This window comes from Athene noctua, chromosome 17, assembly GCF_965140245.1.
Source record: "Athene noctua chromosome 17, bAthNoc1.hap1.1, whole genome shotgun sequence".
Classification (NCBI taxonomy): Eukaryota; Metazoa; Chordata; class Aves; order Strigiformes; family Strigidae; genus Athene; species Athene noctua.
Window position 1 is genome coordinate 5,737,795 of NC_134053.1, and position 15,614 is coordinate 5,753,408.

The window sequence follows — 15,614 nt, forward strand, 5'->3', positions numbered from 1 at the left end:
AAATGGGTGTGCAGCTGGTGCCAGGTAGCCCGTGGGAAGGCTTAGCTGCAGAATGATGCCAGCCATGATACAGCTCACAAAGCTTTAAAAAACCCAAGTAGTTGCTATATGGTAATATTGTATATACTAAAAATTAGAAAAGAATTAATCTGTCACTAGAGTAATTAAAATAATTGTCACCACAGGAGAAAGCTCTATGGAATATTACTCTGTGTTGTCTTTGATGGGAAACAGTCTTTCTTTCACTGATAAATCAGGAGCAGACTTTTGTCCCATGAACCTCTGCTTTCCAGTAAGATCTTTAATTGACTTCTACATGAAGATTATGAATGATCCCAAAACTGGTTTATGCTGCAACCGGTGAAGTGTTCTTTTTTCTCTTCCACACCAAACATTTAAATGTCAATCTATTAACATAACAAATTGCCCATTGGAAACAGGGCTGCCTTTGGAGGCTGGAAGCACAGACTGTGCTCCTTATTAGCCCTTTCCCGGTCCCTCTATGGTAATTTAAACTGAAGTAAACCAACATGTGGATGATTAATTAACTTACAAAACCCCATAAAATATTAGTTTTAATCACCCACCTCTATTATTTCCACCAGAAAAAGTTTGAAGAGTTGCAAATGAAGCCTTCTGAGTCCAGCTTTACCTAATTAAGGTTATTTAAAAGGCAAAAAAAACCCCAACCCTCCAAAATGCTATGGAAAAATTCTCATAAGACATTCCCCAAAACAAAGCATTTTATTTTATATTGAAAATTCATTTCCATCAGGAAAAAAATCTTAAAAAACCCCAACCACGCATTAAACCAAAACTTTACGAGCTGAAACTCCCTGCTTTGCATAGCTGTTAACACCTGGGCCAGCCTGCCTCTCACATTTTGGTGCTCAAGAGCTCAAATGTGATAGCAACAGATACGGTTAAAGAAAAGAACAAAAACCAGGTGGAAATTACTACTGCCTTGCTCTGTCTTGGCACCACATGTCAAAGCAACTGTGATCATGTCAGATTCCCCCAAACACACAGCATGAGGTGCTGAAACATCTCAATTAGAGAAGTAAAATGCAACGGCAGCTCAAAAAAAAAAAAAAAAAGGAAGAGAAACCCTGAGATTCTTTCCTATACTAGTTAGAGGTCCAAAAGCCATCAGGGCCCTCCTCTCCAGCCCTTGCAAGGGCTCTGTTTTATCATCAACACTGTCCTCCCTGACCTGTCCCCAAGCTGAGCTGCCAGCGACCACGGAGCCACCACTGCCATCCAGCCAGGCACAACTTCCAGGGGACTCTAGGGAAAGGCAAGCCCAAGCCCTTCCTGCTAGCTAGTAAAAATCTAGCACCATTGAGAAGGCAAATAATTAATGATAACCTTTAAAAGGAAGTTGCTGTTAATACCTTGTTGCAAAAAAGCTGTCCCAGCCTCTTGACTAAATGCAATCAATGAATCAACACACAAGGTTCAGAAATCAACCGTGCTCTGCATTTAGGGGCAAATATAGTCTAAACAGCCAAATAATCATGCTACTCTCTCAATACATACAAAATTTATGGTCACTGCAATATTTCAGTAATGGCACTTTTTGAAGGAGGAACGGGCCGCAGAGCAATTAGGATGAAAAAGAGGTTTGGCTGCCTTCGGCTCAGTGGCTCTCATCTGTCACAGAAGGAAATTTATGCTGCTGCAGAAAGCCCGCATTAAAAGGCTGGGAGGAGAGCACGCACCCCCAGCTCTTGGGTGTTGCAGTGGCCAGAAGCTTCTCTGCAGTGCCAAAAATATACATGTGGAAATCACAAGCTTTTATTAGCGCTACTGTCACAGAAAATGATAAATGATCAAGTCTTTACCTCTCCCATCATCACAATTAGTTCTTTCAGTCTCATATTTACAGTAGTTGTCCCAAAGGTTCATAAGTATATTGCATTAAACAGTTCCTTTAGATCTGGCCTAAGGTTTCCTCACCTCTGTGGCTCCGGCTCAAGACCTACTGGCTTAACTGCCACAGGAGTTCAGAGTCTGACTCTTCCACTGCAGCTCTTTAAGTCCAGGGATAGTCCAAGAAAGCACATTCTCCTGCAGTAAATTACAGCTAGGTGCTTCTAATTCATTGAGATCTAGAGTCACCTCCAGATTACTATTTATTTTTCAGTCCAATCAAGTACCTACCTTTCCTTGGGTATTTTGGCTTGGATGGTGGACAGCTAAGATAAATGTATGGACAAATAGGTGAAACCTAATAATCTGTTTACATATGTTGGGTAAACACAGGGCTGGCTCTATTACTCCTATAAGCTTAATTATGTGCTTAAAACGAAAAGCATGTGTGGTTACAGAGCCAGAGCCTAAGCTGGGGATACAGTTCACTCCTGAGTGTCCTGGCCAAGACAATGCTCAAGGCACCACCACAGTCCCATGGATGCAATATATTTATTTGGGGGTGGTGGTGCGGTTTTTTTTACTTATTGCTTTTTTTTCAGACAACCACCCACAGAAGTCTAGCCTCCAATTCCCAGACGGCTGACACACACTCCATCAGCTGTGGATGTCCCTAGAGCCACAATGTTCTGACATTTTAATGTTAAATTGCCAGAAACCGTTTTCTGTGCAGTAATTTGAGGAGCAGGACGGGCTTCTCTGCAGCACGGCTGGGCTTCATGGAGGGTCCTGCCCATCACTTTCTCCACTTAACAAGGATGGAACGCTTCTTAGCCCTGAAAAGTTTTGGCTTATTTGACTGCTCTGACCTAATCTTTTTGGAATTATTTCTCTATTTCCTCACTTCTCCTAGCTGCTGCTATTTTACATTGTAATAAACTGCTCACAACTGCAAGGTTTCTAGCAGCATCCCCAAACTGCCGGGCAGACTCCTCACAGTATAACAGGACCTCCAAACACCTGTGAGATCTGATCACTTGGGTCTTGTCTACACCAGAAGTGATGCCACTTGTGACACAGAGCTGTGCACACACAGACAGACAGGACCACAGGCACGTCATACCCACACAGGGTTATTCACATATGGGAAAAGAGATCATTTAGTAGTGTCAGGCCTTATAACATTATATCTGTTCATAGCAGGGACAGAAGAGCTGTCCCTTGTGCAAAAGCTAAAACGTTGTGGAGAGAACCCCACGGATAAGCTGCTGCTGATCAGGCCTGACGCTATCAGGTTCCCACACGTCACTGTCAGACCCTGTTTCTGGGAGGTCATTTGGTTGGTGTTTTGCTGCTCCCCTATGTGTTCAGTCTACATCTATAAAGCCCCTCCAGAAGTTCACAAGAGTTTCCCCTCTCAGAAGTAAGTGCTTGGGCAGCTGGAGGCTGCTGCCTTCACTGTGGTTTCATGACAAGGTGTGTGGGGAGAGCTTGGAAGAAAGGCAAGGGCACAGGTCATCTTGTAAAGCTGCTTAAAATGTAACCAAATGGCAAGTTTAGGGGAGCTCTTGTGCCTTTGCATATTAAATATTGTGTGGACTGTTGTTATGAGGAGGCAGGCTAGAAAGCCTGGAAAAAAAACCCAGCCTGAGACAAATTGCAGTGGGTTCATCTTCTGAGCTCCATTGTACAAAACTCATGTCTTCAACATCCATCCTGCTCACCAGAGTCTGAACTGCTGAGCCAAGTCTATCCCTTCCCTTGGGGCAGTTTGCAAGCCACACCTGGGAGGAAAGCTCCCTGCCAACCCTGGCAGCTCTGACAAATTCTGCAATGCCAGGAAAACAGCAGGCCCCCAGTAAACAGAGAGGCTGTGTTACATCCGTTCCTCCTCAGATCACAAGCACTTGGAACATAAAAACGAAAAAAAAATCCATGATGCATCTATGAAAACACTGAAAGGTGAGAGAGACTATTGTTCATTTTTCAGTGCTAGTAAATAGGTGTTTAGCTATCCTGTCTTCTTCTGCATATCCACACACTGGCTGTAAAGCTGCATGTTTTTCGTGTTTTTTCCTTTGTTCAAAACTTAATTGTCCTGAGTATTTACTGCCCATATCTACTACTTGCAAAAGAGATGTTTCAAGCTAGTTGTGCTCTTTTTTTTTTTTTTTTGGAGGCGGGGAGGGAATCCTGAGATCAATAAGTCAAATTAAATAATTCATAGCTATCTCCTTTTATAGAAAACAAGTCTATTCCCCCACCTTCCCACACCCCATATTGTTGTTATATTATCTGTATGAGCCAGGCATTGGCAAGGAGACGGTAAAAAAAAAATGACAGGACATTGTAAGAGAATTTAATGAAGTGGCTCCAAATATTGTATCAAAATAAATGAAGTGAATAATGCAAGAGCTCATTCCAGGTCCCTTCTACAACAATAACTATTGTGTGAGCAGCACATCTGAGGAGATGGGGATGGATGAATGAATACAAAGGTGCCACTTTGGCACTTTACAGAGCAGGGAACAATGGGCAGCCTGAATTACTATATTTAATTTCAGTAATTCTTTGAGTCCAAATACTCAGGAAGAAAATAGCAGGTGATAAAAGAGGAGGAGAAGGAATTATCAGCCTTTTTGATCTCACTTAACTATTTTGCTTCTGCTTAGAGTGGAGGAAAATGGGCTGATTGCACACCTGCGTCTTTGAACTCCTGTGCGAGCCCATGGTGCAGTGTGAGCAGCTTGAGGACAGCCGTCAGCAGGCAGAGCTGCTGGCCTCCCACTTGGAGGAAGACACTTGTTTGGCACTTCCACTCACAAATTATCTGCCTTTATTAAAAATATATGCAATAGCGGGCAACAGAAAAGGCCCAGAGCCAGGACACGTGGGCCTGCCGCTCCGACCTGCAGCCTGGTCCGGGCCCAGCTCCAGCAGGAGACACGACTGGCCTCACCTCCAGCTCTGAACCTGCAGCAGGTTTGGTACAGTGGACCTTGCTCATCCTTGCTAGACCCCTGCTTTTGCAAATGTGGCTGCTTATTCATATCCCCTTGATGATGCATGGGGAACAATCCCCCTTGGTGTGTGCACTTGTCAGCTAGGGACCTTTATTTGGACCTAAAACCAAGCACGAGGATTCAGAACTTGACAGGTTACCTGTTCTCAGATTGCTGTGCTTTCCTGTCACTGCCAATAGCTAGGGGACACCTGCTATTCTCTGGCTCTTTGCAAAATACCTTTTTATTTCCTCTCTCTATACGAAGAATCCTTCACACTACTACTACCTTTCTGGGAATGGCACTAAACACTTAAGTAATGCTCAGTGCTGTCAATAAAGCTTTCGTTCCAGCTTCTTTCAGGCCTGTCCCTGCACCCTTTGATGTTGGCACTGTAAGGGCCTTCTCAGCTGTCCCCATCTGGGCACAGGGGCACAGCCAGTAAGGCAGCAGCATCCTTCTGCCGAGGCCACTGTCACAGGAGCAGCACGCTCTGGCAACAAGGAATCAGGGCACAAGAAGTTCCTACCAGCTGTGACAGCCAGAAACAGTGACATTAGAAATCCAGGTGGGGAATCAACAGCAAAAGCCATTACAACTGTTACGTTCGCTTGTAAACGCTCTGTGTGACGCTGCTCTAATTTTGTCTGACTACCTATATTCCCTGTAGGGCTGGCAGAGAGAAAACAAGCGGTTGGCACTTATTCACCCCCTCCCAGCCCTGCCACCCACGACAGGCTCAGCAAGCATCCTTCCCTCCTCGGGAGATCGATCCTGCACCCATCAGTACCGTCCATCAAGCCTCTCCTAACCCAATTGCAATTCACTTGACAGCTTTCCTTGCAAATTCCCACTCTGCACAGCTCACACTAAGAACCTTAATATTCCTGCAGATTCAGAAAAGGGATTTCCAACAAGCATTAGGAAAATTAAACTTCTCAAGAGCTGTCTCAATCTGACAAGCTATTTCTAGCTCTTCAAAGTAAGGTAAGTGAAAATACTGAAATGGGGGATGGGGAAGTTGTAGTAAGGAAATGATGAATTAATGCTAGAAATGAGGACAGCATTAAGTTTACTTCACATATATGTAAAGCACGCATATATGTATACACACACACAGAGAAATAAATGAATATGTATTCTTTAAGGCTTCCAGCTGCCTTATAATAGAAAATTATAATCTCTCACCCTGTGCTTCCAGCCAAAGCCAAAGCAGCAGATAACACTAATGAGCGAGGCATTTCCCTCAGAGACTTGTGCTTTGCAACCGCATTAAACACACCCGAGCACCAGCCCTGTCAGGTACCAGACTGGGAGCTCATGACTAAACCAGCAGCTTTCTGCTGAGGACCTTCTCTCTGCTGGTGAGAGCCCGACTCCAGCCCAGGCTCAGCAGAGGCAGGAGGCAGATGAGGCTTAGCCCAGCCCTTCCAGGCTGAGCTGGGGACACTGGGCTAACTGCAAGCCCACTGGAGTGGACCGCTCCTCACAGCTCAGGTCTGCTTTCAGGGCTGGGCTGGGCACTCTGCACTACACAGACGGGCTGTGGAAAGCTCATGAAGCCCAGAAATGGCAACGTTTATAACTTTTCCCCTTCCCTACAGGTCAGGCTACAAAATGCCCTGTCTCCCAGCTTAGCTTGTCCTTTCTCTCCCCCTCCCTGCTGCTCTCCCTTTTCCCATTCCCTCCAGAGCTTCCAAGCCTACACCCCAAACGACGGAGAGGCTGTTTATAGCCTGGGCCGTTTCGGGGGGGTTGAGGAGCTGAACCAGGCTTTCAAGATGTAAGGGTGTGACTCCGAAGGAGGTGTGGGTGATGTTAGTTTTTTAGGAGCAGCAAAGCATTATGATTTAGCTGTTGGCAAATTTGTCTGCAGTCTGGCACGGCTCTCACTCCAAAACCTTGAAATTCCCCCTGGCTCAAGGCCTGATTTGAGTAATGGTGCTCAGCTTGTCTGTCTGTCCTCCCTCTCTGCTGCTGCTTTGCAGCAATCATCCACAGTAGCCTCACAAATCATATTAAAATTGGGTTAGAAGAGCATCCTCTTCAATTACAGTCCCTCATCACTGGTGCTTTAGGAGTGGGGGACACCGTCTCTGTACTAGACCAGGGGACAAAACAATTAGAAGAGCTGATTAAAATCCTATTGCTCTTCAGGGACTGGCGTGATTGTGTGAGGGCTATGCGGTGTGATGAAAAAAATCTTTTTGAGCTTGCACATGCAGCCTGCCAAAAATGCCTCTTCAGCTGTATGAATTGGTCTTGCAAATGACACATTATTGAGTGCTGTACTGCGGCTACAGTCCAGGCTGGGTAGAGAGCTAGGTACACAGCTAGATCTGATCAATACTTGGGATTTTTCAATATTACAAAATATTTTGCTTTAAGACGTGGCAGCCTGATACTATTTATTAAAGGGAAAAATACAAAGGGACTGATTTGACCTTGGTATCCTGACTGGCAGAACAGAAGGGAATGCCAAACGCTAAGAGCAAAGCTATTGATTAGGCCTGAGAGGGAGGACTGACAAAAGAAAGCTGTAAAAGGTTATTAATGGCAGAGAGGAGCACAGTGATTTGGGGTTTGGGCTTGATGACAACAGGATGGAAAATGGGTGTCCGCAGTCAATCAGGCAAAGGATTTGCTGGAGAGAGAGAGAGAGAAGCCTGAGAAGCATCTGTACTGGTGAGACAATCCTACCAGGAGCAGAGCACACGGATACAGATCGTCCTGTCAGGGAGAATCCCAGGAGTGTCTGGGGCAGTAGCAACAACGCCTTCCACCAAAGACCATGGCCCCAGCGTGCAGCAGTGCAGGCAGGGCACAGGCCTGCAGGCTTTAGTCTAAGCAAACAGTCTAGAAGGTGCAATAGAGAAAGCAAAGCCCATGGATTATCAGTGCTGGGAGAATTACTAAAGCTCCTGGGGACTGGTCTAGCGCCCGCTGTTGAGACCACACTTCTCTATTAACACCCAGTGAGGTACCCAAGAGCTTGGGCAGTCCTGGATGCTCGCACAGGCAGAGGCAGGTGGCAATACCTGTCAGGTCTGCAGTGGGGCCTCACGCCATAGCACAAGGGTGGAAGAAGGGGTGAGATGCTCAGAGGAAATTCTAATTTCAATGGCTCACTGGGAGGAGGTTGCTCTGTGCTTGGCTGCTGAGCATTGCCACGCAGGGATGCAGCTGGGGCTCCAGGACCAGCTCCTGGCACTTGGCCCCTGTATAAGCAAGCTGAGACACAACCATGCAGGAGCAGATGGAGGATAAGCTGCAGGGAAAATCTGTAGCTACCACTGGACCCATGCTTCTGCTGAAAGTTGCTGGACACATCCAGTGTGTGCTGAGCTGAACAGTGCTCGTGGAGAGTATAGTCCCCTTACTCCTCCTCCACTTTGTTCATCTGTGCTTACTGAGCTCAGTAAATTGTTGAAAATGGAACTCTAAGTCATCTTTTCAGTCTTTTATCATCAGGGCTGAGCAGTGAAACTCTTTGGGTTGTTTTTCAGGTCATTAGTATGTTAACTAGCTGTAGGAAGCTTGAATTTAGTTATTAGGAACAAAGGTCTGAACATGAATAAACAAAGACCCTGTTACACTTCAAAGCTGCAGCTTTCTGGTGCTGCTAATATTGCTTTGAGTTCTGTCAGGTGCCACAAAATTCAGGTACCAAGTAGCTAATATCCAGCTATCGTCAGTGTGCCAGCACAACATCAGTCAGAGCTAGAAAAGCATCTGTGATTGACTGTAGAAGGGGAATGCAACAGGAGGCCTCATTTGCACCCACCAAAACCAAGGAGCAAGTGAGTTCTAGTAGATGGTGCAAACAAACGTGGTTCAGTACTGAACGTGTCCCCCCCAGGCTCCAGGGGCTGTTTTAAGGAGATAGATGCAGGAACTTGTCATATGTAATCTACCAGCCATCTTTACAATGTGACAAGAATGTCTTAATGAGCATTGGCAGTACATACAAACAGAGCAGCAGTGCTGCTTCTTCAGCCATTAATATTACATACGTGGGCTGCTTAATTTGCTGTTCCTCACAGAGCCGGAGCAGGAAGCCTGCATAATGAAGGATTTGTTGACAGAGGTCTTCATAGCAAATCAGCAAAAAGGTAGAAAATGATCCAGTTTCAGGCATACTTACTTGACTCATATAACCTTGGCCCTTCTAACACTCCTGATGATGGGCATGATGTACCAGGTGCTCTGCTCTTCTCAGGCCCTTGCTGCTGCCACAATCGAACTCCCTCTATTAAAGCTTTCACCACAAAGCCAAACAGCACAATAATACTCACTAATTTCACAGGAAAAAGGCATTGTTTATGCATGAGGAAGGTGATGGCTGTTGGAAGACCAAACACCCATTTAGAAAGGTGCTTAAACATACGCCTAGTGTTAAGTGCATAAACAGCCCCTCCTCTGAGTTTTCAAACAGTGAGAAATTAACTGGAAGCAAAACACAAATTCTATCCCCTCAGCACTTTGCAAGTGATATCCTAACTTGTTTTAGAGCTTTCTTGGTCTCCTACCTGTCCCCAGGAGGCAGCTCATGCTGGGGCCAGACACGTTATGCTTAGTCCTGCTACCGCTGTGTGGGGAGCTCAGGTTGGCACCCTGTAATTCTCCTCAGGACACAAGGCTCTCCTACTCCAGACAGATACGTTACCTTGTGTACTTCTGTGGGCTGGTCGTAGCATAGAGCAGATTTTATACAGTAGGCATCATGCTACAAGCAAAAAGATGTGTTGCTGCAGCGCTCCAAAACCGTACATGGATAGGATATGGTAGTACAGTAAACATAGAGAAATATGTGACAGAGGCTGGCCTTTCAAGGACTAAATAAATTAATGTCGTAGAATTTTTTTAAAAATTCTTGAGGTATTTTATAAACATTGGGCAGTGATAGCTCCTTGCCTGAGTTAATTCCTCAGTGATGCTTACTGGACTTCGCTTGATCAATACATATGTGAGTCCAACTGACACTCTCTCCTAAGTGACATGTGAAAGAGTCTTCTGAGTTGTAGTAAATGAGTCCTTTAGCTCTCACTAAGGATCTTCCACAACAGCCCCACAGACCACAGGGGAATGACAGCAGGCTGTCTTGAGAAGAACATACACAGAGCCACACTCCAGTGTGCTCATTTCATTTACATCTCATTCATTATGGAAACGAGGTGTGAAAGTAGTTTCTAGAGCTACTTAGTGCAGGCTGCACATCGATTTAATACCTATTCTGGTTTTTCAAGTCACTTACCTCCATAGAACTCTTGTTCCAAACCAATGCAAGCTGCATTGCTCACACTTTGAATTCACTGGTGTATTAATGCAGCTTGGTCTAAACCACTGTACATTCGAGACTGCTGAAGGGGAAGCTTTTAAAATGAACGAAGACAGTAAAGAACCAATTTACCTGATTTATAGGACAATCGAGTTTCTACTCCTCGTTGTATTTATGCATAAATTCTCTAAAAAAAGCCAAACTACATCAGATACATTTTCTTTTGTTAACATGCCTGTATCTATCTAGCTACACACATGGAAAGAAACTCAAACATGAAAATAAGAAGGCAACTGAAAAAAAAAAAAAAAAGTAATTAATAACACTGAGGACAGAAAGACTGCTTGCTTTCAGCAGGGCTCTTTATCAGGCTCAAGAGATTGCCAATGGGAGCCACAGCTGCAAAATGTCTATGCAGCCTCTAAACACCGTCACTGCTTTTATGATGGGGAACAGAATTTAGCCCCCTTCGTTTCTCAAATGGAATTCTCATCTGATTGCCTGAAATAAAAGCTTTCCCCCTTGAGATGCTCCATGGTGCAGCAGCTCTCACTTAAAAGTCCAGGCTCTGAGAAAAGCGAGTATACACAAACACACACACCCCAGCAGATGGATAGACACATACATACAAAAATCTCTACAGGAAGTTGATTTATTCTGCTATTATCAGATTAATTAAAGAGTGTTTGCTTGCATGCAGATGGCCACAATCCACTCTGGCTTCTTCTTGAGCAGAGCTCAGTCTCCCACTCAGTGACTGTGATACATTAAGGGGGGGATTGATGTCTCTTCCTGGTTTTGCCATAGATTGTCTATGTTACTTTGGGCAAATCACTTAACCTTGGTGTTCTCCGTGTCAGTAAGGAATCCACCTTGCTCAGAGCACTTTGAGATCTGTGGACAAAGAGCACTCTAAATACTAGGTATTATTTATAGTATTGCCCTATGGATAGTAGCAAGCTACAGCTGCTACAGACAGCAGGGACCTCTGAGCAAGCAGAAAGGCATAAATCTGAATGTCAGTATCCTTAGCATTGTAGCTGGCGGCTGTTTTGTCCTAGGAGAACATTTCAGTGGCTTGTGCTACCAGATGAACTTGCTGTTAGCTCTTCATGTTCCCCAGAGGCAGCTAACACAGAAATCTGGATTTACCATAGCAGCTCACTGGTAAAGCAGTTCTGACAGCCTGCTTCCCAGCGTGGCTTGTACCTGCTCTTTCCAAAGGAGAAAGATTGGCCATGCAGAGATGCTTTTGCAAGGCAACCTGGCATGCATGCACACATCCCAACTGCACAGACTGCTAGCTGAGGTTTGACCACTTTTACCCTGACCTCCACATTACTAAGGGTAAGTCTCTGCGGACACAATGTAGTGATGTGTAAAAAGCACCCAAAATAGCTCCAGAATTGGAGGCAAGACTGTAGGCTAGAACACTGCTGAGAGGCTGCAGTGCTTTGCTACAGCACCAAGGCTGCTTCCCTCACCTGAGCGCTCATCCTGAGCTAGTCTGGGCCCTGTGCTGTGCTGTCCTCACTGCTGCACTTTGTCCTTCAGCTTGCATAGGACCGAGTAAACCAGGTCTTGAAGAGAGGTGCTGAAAGAAAGCAAAGACCATCTGACATGCAAGTATTGATCTCCCAATTCACTCTTTTAAAACTGTCTTTAAAGGCATTTAGCCAAATGTGGATCTTCCCAATAGCGCCAAAATCAGAAACTCACATATCAGGCTAGAAATATGCGTGTGGATTTATTTGCAAATATTTTCAAATCTTGGAAGGGTGACTTGGTGCAAATACATTTGTAGCATAACATGTTGTTGGTGTTATATCTTCTCTCTCCAACATTGCACAATGTAAAACTTTGTGACTAGATTGTGCCAAGAGCCTTAATTCACCGTTTCATGAAAGGACAAGTCTCCATATTGCTGCCAGTCTCTTTTAGGGTAAACGTTCTGACAGTGAAAGGAAAGAGGCGTTCAGAGTAGGAAAAAAGATGAAGCCACTAAAATGCAAATTTTATTCACAGTTGGCATGTTTATAAATATATATATTACATTCTTACAATCTACAGTACATTCTAAATATAGAGGGATTCAATCTAAGTGTTTGTGGGAGGGTGGGTGTGTATTAAACTGAGCAACCTAGATTCAATGACAGAAAGAGACTTAATAATAAAAGGAGGGCAAGGACTCACTCTAGAAAATAAAGGAGAACTTGAAATATAAGCTGGATTTTAGTTAGTGCTTTGGCACTTTGCCACTGGTCACTGGAGACTGCTTTTGGACCTCACAAAAAAGTAATGGTTTTAGGGCTGGAGGGCACATCGATTCAAAGGGTAATCACTGAAATCCTACCATATGTACATCCTTATCAGAGGAAAACAAACGATAGTCATCATCTCTGGGAGAAACAAGTGTTATCTACTGAGTTTTGCTGTTCAGGTTTCAACATTGAATGTGCAGCACTCCTCTGTGACCTTCAAGTGCCCTCTACACGTGCTGAGCAGGGTCTAAAGAAGCATGAGCAGGACAAACAGAGCAACCTGACCTCTCCCAGAGAAGGGGACGGACAGACAGGCAGTTGCTGTTGGTGTCTGAGTTCACACTTACCCAAGAGAGAGTGGCCAACTTTGGTAAATGACAGCATGTAAAGCAAGTACCAGCGTGGTACCAACAGTGTCTGTGCTTGGCAAGAGCACACCGTGGAGAAGCAAGTGTGCGTGAAAGGGAAGGAAGAAACCACACATTTCCAAAGTTGACTGATGTTAGGAAGTGCCCTCAGGATACCAGTGGGAGAGCGCTCCAGGGAAATGGCTGGGGATACAAATTTGAAACAGGACAATCAAATAAAGTGGGCTTTTAAAAATAGCTTGTTCTCTCAAACAGACCTTCCTTTATATGAGTGATATTCTGAGTATACATTATATCTTTTCCTATTTTACAAATTAAGAAATACTGAAAATTGGCTGGCAAAGTTTATTACCTTGGCATCTACTTAAAAAGAGAGTTTCAGTTTTAACTGTATGTGTATCCATTCTCAGTGCTTGGGAGGCAAACACGCTGGTTTGTAAACAGCCCAGTTACTCCTTTTCCCCCTCCAGATTCTTTGGAAACTCGTAACTTTTCAGCTCTGGGTGCTGCTTTGCTCACACTGTTGGTTTTTGTCAGCTTTAAATTAATGTTCTTGGATGGATATTCTCTGCATGTGGCTTGAATGACATGCTCCTTCATGGATCTATTTATTCTGAGACTGATATTTTGCTTTTAAACAAAGCTTGCAATATTGAACAGTAGAGCTGTGCGAACTTTGTAATATCCAAACTGCACTGGAGTTTGTTATATTTATTGATTTCCTGGGAAAGCTCAGAGAATGAGACCATATTATTTTGCTAAGTTTTTTTTCATGTTACCATGCATCAAAAAACCACACACATCTCTCACTTCCATCTCTGAGCACAGAGAAGACTTGAATTTTAAGAGCTGTCCAGGATCTCTGCTCTCCCAGCTGCTTTTGGGTGGCTTCTTGGGGCTCCATTGAGTTACTATCCATCAGCCGATTCTTGTTATCAATACAACATTTTGCCCCACTACCCAAAATTAAAGGCAGAAGGTGAGTGAAAAACAAACAAACGAACAAACCAAACAAAAAAGTATTTTGTGTCTCATTACACATTTTCATGTAATCTTTCCATATAGTTTTTAAGTTCTTTGCACTCCCCCAGGTCCATATCCTGGCAGACCCATTTAATGTCATCCTCACTACTCATCAAGATTGAGTTGACAGTTGGACACCCATCATCAGAGGAGATGGTGGTAAAGGTGGTGAATTTAACCCGTTTCCTCTTAGAGGTAGGAGAAGTAGTTGGTTCACTTTTCTGTTCTTTCCCTTCAGTGAATGTGGACTCAGTAGACCTGAAAGATTGTCCGTTAATATTTTTGGCAGCATTTGTGTTCAGGAGATACTTGCTCTCTTCATAGTCCACTCCTCTGTCAATGGCTGTGATACGTTCATCTTGTTGGGATGAGAAATTTATGTGATTCTCCAAAAGTTCTGTCCTGTTGCTCAGCCCAACCCAGTCATGAGAGTGGCTCATGCCTTCTTGCTCTTCAAAGGGAACTTGTTTGTTTCTGTACTTCAAAGCAAAAGTGACACAATTGATAAGGAAGACCAGAATTGCCAGGCAAAAGACTCCCAGCAAGGCATACATTCCTATCTCCAGATCGCTGAGTCCCCTCGGGGTCTGGACTAGGTCATTCTCATCCAAGTCTCCATTGTTCCTTGGCAGATCCACCTGCGCAGGGAAGCTTGTGAAGTCTATTGGGATGTTCTGCAGATGACTGTCGTCTTCCAGGAGGCTTTCTCTGTCTTCTTTTTTACTTAAAATAGACCTTTGAGTGGTGGTTCCTCTCCCTTGCTCATGGCCCATGGAGGAGCTGTAATACTGCCCATCTAGCCCAGCTCTTTCCTGCAGAGCAGTTTTTTGACGCCGGTCACTGGCATGATTTTCTAGGTGGACACCAGCACCCCTGTGTTTGCTGTCACTGATGTTAGGGTTGGCATCGCTCTGCCCAAACTTGACTTTAATGCTACCACTTCCCACAGCTAGGATGCTCTTCCTTTTGGATTTCTGGCATGATTCACTGATCACCATCTCTACCTTCACAAGCGTCCCCTGGCCTTCTGTCTCAGCAGCAATCACAGGCCACTTGAATTTGGGGTCATGGTGAATGGAGACCACCTTCTCATCCAGAGATGTAGCTGACAAGGAGAAGTCTTTGGAGTCATAAATATCCAGGGGCATGACAGATCCATCACTGAACTGGATCCAGCAGCTGATGGCTGCTTCCTAGAACATATAAAAAAAATACATGCAGACTCAGAATAAACACTAAGGGAAATATATTCTGTCCTGGTCTATTCCCTCCTCCTCACAAGATCCATATACCATTTATAACCAGAAAAGAAATAAAAAGGTAGAGCAATAAAATTAATATCTTGCCAAGATGTGAAGAGAAATAGTAGTTTAAAACACTCATTGATAATAAGATTTGTTTCCCCAAAGGTGCTTAAAGGAGCTGTATCCCCTGGGCTCTGCAGAATCTAGTTCAGCACCATAATAAATTGCATGTCAGAAAGCATTACCAGTCACTGAGATCATTTACTGTTGTGTATTTAAATGAAAAAAAAGACATTATTTCTAAACTGCTTAAAATACAAAGTCTCCTCTTATTACACGCAACACATATTAAAAAATACCTAATATAGCAAGTAGGTCCATACATGACTCCATACCTTCAGTCTTTGATTTTTGTCTCTCAAATTAAAAAAGCATTTTGTACAAGCAGAGGAAACCAATCAGTTGCTTCTTTAGGAAATGGCCAGGGTAATTTTCATGCTTGTTATCAATTAAAAGCAAGACAATAATAAAGTTTAATCTTGTGTCACAGCAATGCACACTGTATA

At 44.1% G+C, this 15,614-nt stretch overlaps 1 protein-coding gene across 1 annotated transcript in view; it reads right to left on the minus strand.

The window, feature by feature from the left end:
- Positions 1-12,001: 12,001 nt before the first annotated feature.
- The window catches only part of TMEM132D (transmembrane protein 132D), a 266,793-nt gene continuing 263,180 nt past the window's right edge, over positions 12,002-15,614 (minus strand). Inside the window, exon 9 of the mRNA XM_074921479.1 lies at positions 12,002-14,997. Coding sequence (XP_074777580.1) covers positions 13,816-14,997 — 1,182 coding nt within the window. The 3' untranslated portion in view covers positions 12,002-13,815. The remainder of the gene's footprint in view (positions 14,998-15,614) is intronic.